This window comes from Arabidopsis lyrata, assembly GCF_000004255.2.
Source record: "Arabidopsis lyrata subsp. lyrata unplaced genomic scaffold ARALYscaffold_1, whole genome shotgun sequence".
NCBI classification, from domain to species: domain Eukaryota; kingdom Viridiplantae; phylum Streptophyta; class Magnoliopsida; order Brassicales; family Brassicaceae; genus Arabidopsis; species Arabidopsis lyrata.
This window is the reverse complement of record NW_003302555.1, coordinates 14284118-14292925: the sequence shown is the minus strand read 5'-3', so window position 1 is coordinate 14292925 and position 8808 is coordinate 14284118. Positions and strand designations below refer to the sequence as shown.

Genomic DNA, 8808 nt, shown 5'->3' with positions numbered 1-8808 from the left:
CACCTTTAATAATGTCTTTGAAACTCCTATCCATAGATTCAAAACAATGCTTACTCATCATTGGAGCTTCATCCCAAATTATCAAAGACGCTTCTTCTATTAATTCTGCCTGATTTGAACCTTTCTCAATATTACATACAGTGAAGTCGTCTGGATTTATTGGAATACCAAACCTAGAGTGCGCTGTTCTCCCACCAGGTAACAATAGAGAAGCAATGCCGCTGGAAGCAACATTTAGCACAATAGAACCTCTAGATCTTACAGAAGCTGAGAGTGTCGTATATATAAAAGTTTTACCAGTTCCACCAAAGCCATAGACAAAGAAGACACCTCCCTTGTCATTATCAACAGCATCGATGATCTCTAAATAAACACTCTTCTGCTCATCTGTCATTTTCTGCAACGATTCTTCAAGTTTTTCCTTCTGTTCATTGCGATCGTAGCTTTTTTCATCAAGTATCAAGACATTACTATCATCAATTTCCTCATCAGGTAACTGTGGCATTGTTCTGAAAGCTGTTAGAGATGTTCCATTGCTTCGTAAGATGCTGTTGATTTCTTTTAAAGCCAACATCTGTTTTTGCTCGTCCGTAAGTGTTAGTTCTGTGTCCCAAAAATATGTAAAAAAACAGTGTTATTTGTAAGACAGAATAATCATGACAAAAACTACTTAAAATTGCAAAGTAACAACTCTTTAAACCAACCAAAGAGACTAAATTATTTGATCAAAAATTACCTGGTCTTTTAAAGTACTCTCTCCTTTTTCTTTCGATGTCTTCTGATAGAAGTTCCCATGTTTTTTCCCAAACAACTTCTGGTTGAGATAAGCTGGTAGACTGGAGCATTACAACAAACATACAACGCAAGTAGTTTCCAGTAGCCCAAAAACTGGTTGTCTTTATTGTATCAATATACTCCTGGTCATCGTCTAGCAAACCCAGAGCATAACATGCCTCCTTGAACGATTTGTACACCACGCCATTCACTGTTTTGATGTCTTCGAAACTTTCAGGTCCAGTTTGATGATTTAGAAGCACTCTTAAATAATAACCTTCCTCATAAATAAGTGGGACATAATTAATCCTTCCGATTGTTTTCCCTGGTCGCTTCCTCATATTGAAAGTTCTTGTTTTACCATCCCAAGTATAATATTCCGGAATCTGAGTATATGTGAGATCTTTGGCTTTAGGACACCGCTTGTTCAATTCAAACCAAGCAAGAAACATCGAATTCTGTAATTCTGATTTTTTCAAAACTGTTTTCACCTCATCATCACCTTTAAAATATAATAGTTGTTTGCCTGGTAGATGGAAGGATAATCTTTGAACAGACGTTGACCTATAATGTATAGGATTTTTCAAGATTCTCCATCCAGCTTCACATGCTGATACATATCTGATACAATATCATAAAACATGTATTAGTTAGAAATGAGTTAAGCATCTAAACTATTTACCTAATTCCAAGTAGATTTTATACCTGCAATTAAAGAAGTCTTGTATTTCATTTTTACTTGTGCCCCCACTGTTTGAACTATCAGACTTCTCTGTAGTAGTTGTAGTCTTTGTAGACTTTTCATTAGGCTCAACAACTACTGAAACTCTGTCCATCCCTTTAGTGATATACTTGAATAAGTACTTGATAGAGCCAGTTTGGTTACACCACTCAACATTAATATGAGCTCTGTAGCGAAGCAGCAACTTCTTGTTATAGGGTATAACATATCCGTTGTCACACTTAAATCCACACTTCTCCACAAACAGCTTTGTCTTTCTTCTTCTGTACAAAGGGAAACCTTCTTTATCAACCTTAGTATGTTCTCTAAGTTTTTTTGGGAAAAACTTAGAACATTTCCCTTCAAGCATACATGGTGAATTCTGGTTGACGACGCCACATGGTCCATGAATCATCATGTCTTTTACGACCTCATAAAGTTCTGGTTCTTTATTCTTGTCAGGAATTTCCGCAGAAATGATTTTATCAATGTCTTCTGGTTTTGGAAACTTAGAACTTGGATGCATCCATATCAATATATGTGCATGAGGAAGACCTCTTTTCTGGAACTCAATTGTATACATTGCTGCGAGAACAACATGAGATAATAATATTAGTTAAACGACATTTAAAAAAATAGCAGAAACAGATAATTAAATTGTAGACTGTTAACGCAACTATTAAAATAAATCACTTACATGAAACAGTCTTCCCCAATATATGTTTCTTCGTTAAATCATCCATTAGAGAATTCAGCTTCATTTTGAACATTCTGCTTATGATCTCTGGCCTATCATCGGAATTACAATTTCTCTCAGTACAGAATCTTACCAGCTCAGGCCATTTTGGCGTAATGAATAGGTCAGGAAATCCATAATGATTACATGTAGACATTGCATCCATGTACATGTTCTTCATGTATCTTGGCCCACCAACAAAAGTAGCTGGTAGATAAAATGCTTTTCCTTCTTCATTCATATCTGTCTTTCCTGTTGTTGCCGCCTCTTTAACTGAATCATAGTTAGTAGCTCGTAAACTTGACTGATTCAGTTTAATATATTTGAGCCTATTAGCTTCAATGGTGGTATAAGCATCAACCAAGAACTGCTGGTACAACCGTTTTGACCTTAGCAGGATACTTTGTTCATTCTTTCTCTCTTGTATACGATACGCATACCATTGACGCAAACTTATGCAATCATTCTCCTCAGTTCCTTCGGGCTTGTTTTTCTTTTTACCATGGTTATTCCCTTTCTGAATACCTGTCCTATAACCATCTTCACCCTTTGGAAACAACAAAGGGTATTGTAGAGCAAGATAACATGGTTCTATTTCACTGATTCTTTGTAAATACCCAGATTTTTCTTCAATAATAATGTCACGACTTGGCATACCAATGTGAAAATCACCTGGAATCAGCGCTGCGACCTCTGAAGCTGTTGGCACTGCATATGTTCTTCCATCTTTGACACGGTCACTCACTATTTTCATGTGAAAGCTCTGTTCAGGATTGGTATTAAACCTATCACGAGCTTGTCTAAAATGAGCAACGTATGGATTAACTTCATTTAGCAGCTTTATTATCGCCTCAATTATTTCTTTTCTCAACTCTGGCTTCTTCTTATATTTCCCAGCAGATTTTCCTTTGCTGAAATATTAATTTAGTTAGCAACGACACTAATACTTACAGAAAAAAACACAAAGTCTGGATACTGTAATTGCTTGTTTTAAGTTAGAGAATGTACCTTAAAATTCCTGCTCTGTTTTCAACTTCATTCTCTGTGTCAACTATATATAGCTGACTAAACTTAGGAAATTCACCTTCTCCAGGTTTCAAACTTCCCATCTGGTGGTAATTCTCTCCTTGTATCTGAAACATATTAGGACCCCTTCCCGCTGTAACAGAATTATCACACTTACCCCCAAGAGAAGTAAATGAAAAAATCATGTTATATGCTCGGATGTTCTCTCTAAAGTGTCTACTCATGTCATCATCATTGGTTAGCAAAGCAAATAACAGTTCTGGTTGATTATGGAGGAAAGGCAGTTTCACAGATCCTTGCAGACAACATTGAGTATAAATTGGTTTACGAACTTTCTTATGTCTGTTGATGCGTTCGGCATACCACATAATAGCACCGCAGTAGGAACATGAGTAGACAGGATCTCCATGATCTAGATACTCTACAATAACAGAAAGACAGTTTAGCATAAGTAAAGTTTGTGTAAGAAAAGAATTAGAAATAAACCAATGATGTAGTACCTATGTTTTTGTTCTTTCTGCTAGAAACATTAGGAGTTTTTCTTTCTCCAAAAGCTTTGGTCAAACTTTCATCTAACATTGATAAAAACTCATATCTTTGTTTGACTTCGATTGGGATATCGTCTATGGTTTCATAATCTTCAGATGTTTCTGAATCATTTTCATCTGGACTACTACACTCGTAAACCTGTTCACGTGTTTCCTCCAAATCACCTATCATAGTTTTCTCCCCTGATTAGTGGATGCTTTATTAAGTTTAGAAAATATATCATAATGATTTTTACTTACTCATATTAATATATGTTTCTTCCTTTGAATTCAGGATCTCATCAGAGTCTTCTTCGATTGTTGTATCATAACTCTTGTGAGATGTTTTCTTCTCCTTTGCCAAAGACTTTGGGAACCTCAGATTGATTCTTGAATTGGTAAGTATAATACCCTTAGCAGCTTCATGAAATAAACATTACTCCATCAGTGTTGATCTATTAATACTTTTTATGTAATAGTTTCATATTATTGAGAGGCATGTATACCTTGTTTGCTATTAACAGATGGTGGACTCCACTTTTTCCCCTTTTTTTCTGGTGGCTTATGTGGATTAAGTGGAGTTTGGTGAACCTCGCTGTGAAGCTGTGATGTATTAATAATGTTCTGCACATCTTGAAAAGGTCTTCTCTGTGTCCTTGCTGTTTTTTTGGCTGATCTTACACTCGTATTATAAGTAACTGTAGATGCAAATCCTATACATTATGGTTATTTATAAGTTAGCATCATATGTAGATGCTATATTGTTGGAATATAAATGTTTACATACCTTGTGTTTCCTTTTGTATGGCTGCAGAAGAAGAAGGACCAGTTACTGTCTGTAAGGCTTCAGAATCACACTGTTGGGCTGGTATGTTACCTATTTCCAGATCTCAATCGATTAAAAATCCCTTTTACTTGAACATCACTCCTATCTTGTTGGTTCTGTAGATTTGGATTTATGTTTTCATCATGTAGCTGAGACCTAGAACGCTTTGTGTTAGGTGTCTGCATTACATTGTTATTTTCTTTTACTGTTTCATTTTTTCTTCTCTTCATTCTGAAAAACAAAATAGATTTGTGAGGAAAAATAATTCCAATTATGTCATTTGTCAATGAACATGTTATATGTTGAAAGAGATTAAAAGACTGACCTTATAGATGTTTCTTTGCTAATGAGGCGAGTAGCTGTAGATTAGGATTGAAGGTGTAAAATGGTTATGTAATGATTATAAAGAAATCGTCTCAGCCTGATTTAGTGTGATAGCATTACACTGAAAAGATTACAGAATATATTTTCTTTTCCATATTCATAATAAAATCTAATTGATTGATTCTTATTTTTAGCATAGAATCTTGTATATTAATAGGTTAAATATGCCAGTTTGGTCGTGAAAACAGTTGTTATACTACAACAATGAACCCTTTTAAAACTGATTTATCTATACTGCTATACTATTCCAATTTGTTAACGATTTAGAATAGGAGATAGATTTTAATAGCTTAAGATCTTTAAAATATTTGCACATATGCCCTTTAAAATATATGTACTTATATATCTCACATATTAATTAAGTTAGCCATTTATAGTATAGATATCGTCAGATTAGTATAGATTCATCTTAGTCTCTCAATGTTTGTTACTAATATGTGTTTTCTTTTATCTGCAGTATTAGCTACAGTAATGGGGCTTATATATGAAAATTCATCAGTACAAAGCACAGGTTAGTATATTTTCTCTTTCTGTTTTGTGATCTTTAGTTTAAGCATAAGTTAGTTTATATTTTGCAAAGAGTTTAGTATAAGGAGAAGCTTAGAGTTTATTGCTTGAATTCAAAATAACTGAGAATTAAATAGCATATAGCTAAAGGAAAAAACTAAATCATATATATAAAAGTTGGCCAACTCTCTCCATATGAGTGACACGTCAGCACTTAAGAGAGTGACACATGTCCAAATAGAATTAAAAGTTGAAACCGGTGTTTTCACGTCCGACCCGAACCGCCCGGTCCGATCGGTTATTGTGCGACCCGGACACTTCTCCGGTTTGGGTTTAGTATTAATATCCGCCAATTTTAAAACTAGAAAAACCCATAAAAACCCGCCATTAACACGCGATCCGGTGAACTGGCTGAACCGGCCGAGCATGGGTTTAACAAAATTCATTTGTTTTTTTGGAATAAAATATGAAGTTTTAGTCTTTTAGTGTATTTACTATTTAATTATTTTAAGAACTTTTTTTTTAATTCTTAGGATCTTCTCAAATGGTTTTTGTTGGATTTTAAAATTTTAATCACTCTATTATTATTTTTAGACTTTATATTTTGTTAAACAAAGTATGATTAATTTTATTTTTATATTTATAAAATTATATAATCTCTAGAAATATTAAATACATTAAAAAAATTTGAATCAATTGACCCGTGATCGAATCCGGTTTACCCAATAACTCTATGAGTCAGAAGGTAGTCCGGTTTAACGTCTGGGTCGGGTTTAAAAATATAAAGTTCAGTTTTACCTTCCATTAATCAATACACTTTTACCACTTAGATTTCATATTATCATGACCCTTAAACTTCTCCTCTATCATTTTAAAATATCAACTCTTCATAAGCCATCATTCTCAAAGCTAAAACAGTTTTTATACTCCATCACCTCATACCTACCTTTATATGCACCAAATAGTTAAAAGGTAAGTTTATCAAGGAGTTTGTAAGGTTATTATAAATGTTTATATCTACATTGTTTTACTAACATTAATATTGTTCTACCAGTTAACTGAGCAAAATGCACAAAGAAAAAAGGAAAACATGAATAGAATAAATGGTAGCACACAACGTCATTCATTTTTGTTCTTACAACTTCTTATCCATACAAAATGCAAAATTGTGTGTATATTTGTTGTAGTTAAATTCAAAAAGTGATTGATTGTAGGTTCTATGTGGCAAGTAATAGTTTCATGAATTGGCTTGCATACATGAAGCTGAGTTCTTGGGTTTAGAGACAAAGTTAGTAGAAGATTTAATAGAAACACAACCCATGAACAATATTATTCTTCTTTCTGGTTATAGATGATGTTCAAATTATTTTGGTGAAAGAGAAAACTCGTGATGTTGATTTACCTAAAACTAAAGTGCACAAGTAAAAAAAAACAAATCCTTCGACGAATGGCAATATTGACAAAATGATGATAAGCACATATCTCACATTGATGACCTTTGTTTATTTTGAATTCTCTTAATACTTTCACAAACTTAAGAACTCTCTATTTTCATCTATAATTTGGACTTGTGAATTTTACGAAATATATTAAATATACAATATAAAATTTAATAGTTTCATACTTTCATATGAAAATAATTTCAAAAATCTACAAGTTCTTAAAATGAATGAAAAAAGTAAAGATAATATTGTAAAACATCATAGCTAAACATAAGCCCGCGCGTAGCGTGGGAACTTACCTAGTAAGTTTTGAAACTTGAACAAAAGAAAAAAATAAAAAACTAATTGCTACAGCCAAGCTCCCTACATTATTCCCAGCCAGCACAACTTAATTCTTGCCACCTTCAATCTCTTCCTTCTCAATGTCACCAAGAAGGGAAGAGACACATGCCTTTTTAGTAGTAGAACCCTGACCTTCAATGTCCTCAGAAACTGCATCCATACTACGCTTAGATGAAGGAGTGGATGATGTAGGACCTAAAGGGTCAATGGTTTCACCACTATTGGTCAGAGCAAGTCCTTCTTGTAAGTAAGAAAATCAGGATAGTCAATATATAATAGATAATCTTTCATATAACAAAGTCATTAAATTATATAGTTATAAGTATCCATAATTTATTCCCTGACTTGAGTATAACTGATTGTACTCACTATTTAATTGAAACACGATCCAGCCCTTTAGTGATAAACTTGAATAACTTTTTGATAGATTGATTTTGGTTGCACCTACTAACATTACCTGATCAATAGAGAGGTCATTACGTTGGTCAGTCTGCTGGTCAGAATCTTCAATAGTATTTAGATTGTCAGATTCATTACCCAGCCAAACGGTTGAAACCTTGTAGGTATCATCAGTTTCATTGATGTTTTCCTTTCCAACAGTCACCAGAAACTGGAAAGTCTTTCCAACCAAATCTCTGATTGGCTGAGGCAAGTTTGTAGGATCCTGAATCTGTTATGATAGATTGAAATAAGTATATAAGATATTTGAATAATATGGTCTATATACATATTAACAACAAATTTGTTTACCTCATCCCACTTCCCTTCCAGCAAATCCTCTGCAGACACACCGATTATATCTTGTGCACTTTTATCAAAGATAAGACATTTAGTGTCTCCAGTGCTATCCATCACTCCAACGTTTAAAAGATACCTACATATCAAAGGAACAGGAAAGTAGATTAGGTACATAGTTATTATCTGACAAATGTAGATATATATTAGCAAATCTCAAAGTCTTACCTTGGTATCACCTTAGGAGTGTCTTCCTTACATGTTGGACACCAAAACATTTCTTTCTTGCCTTTCTTGACAATCTCATTTTCAACCTTTGGAATCTTATAGGCAGTTTTGCTACACTTGAGGCAACTAAAGAAATACCAAGAATAGTCTGTGTCGATATTCATTATGGTACAAATTATGTTGCACTTTCCAGTCTATTCCAAAAAAATAGATAATTAGTAGTATAGACAGAGAATTTAATAGTTGCTAGAAAAAATAATATTATCAAATACAAATACCTCAGAAAAACAAAATAGTCCAGAGATGGTTTTCCTTGGAAAACGATCATAGTAATCCTTTTTTCTCTGTTCTGCATTCACTTGTTTTGCCTTCGAATCTTCGATAGTCAGTGGAATAACATCAGGTGGTAAACTATTTTTTAACAAATAAAAGAAAACGAAATCAACTTTAGATATTATAAATAGGATTCACAGTTATCTATATTAGTAAAAGAAATGTGATGTTTAAACATATCTTACTTGGCCACAAACTCAAGAACAGCAGGGTAGGTAGCATTGATT

General features: G+C 33.6%; 1 protein-coding gene and 1 long non-coding RNA gene across 2 annotated transcripts; one reads left to right on the top strand and one right to left on the bottom strand.

The window, feature by feature from the left end:
- The first annotated feature begins 4059 nt into the window (after nt 1-4059).
- On the top strand, nt 4060-5506 carry LOC110225363. Its single transcript, XR_002329728.1, has 4 exons — nt 4060-4182; nt 4309-4425; nt 4599-4652; nt 5452-5506. It is a non-coding gene; the product is annotated as an uncharacterized LOC110225363 (long non-coding RNA).
- Nucleotides 5507-7809: 2303 nt separating this feature from the next.
- LOC9327000 (replication protein A 70 kDa DNA-binding subunit B) lies at nt 7810-8438 on the bottom strand. Its single transcript, XM_021010765.1, has 2 exons — nt 8249-8438; nt 7810-8159 (listed from the first exon to the last, which is right to left on the bottom strand). The coding sequence occupies exons 1-2, from the start codon at nt 8410-8412 to the stop codon at nt 7886-7888; spliced, it is 438 nt and encodes a 145-aa protein (XP_020866424.1). The 5' UTR covers nt 8413-8438; the 3' UTR covers nt 7810-7885.
- Nucleotides 8439-8808: the final 370 nt, after the last annotated feature.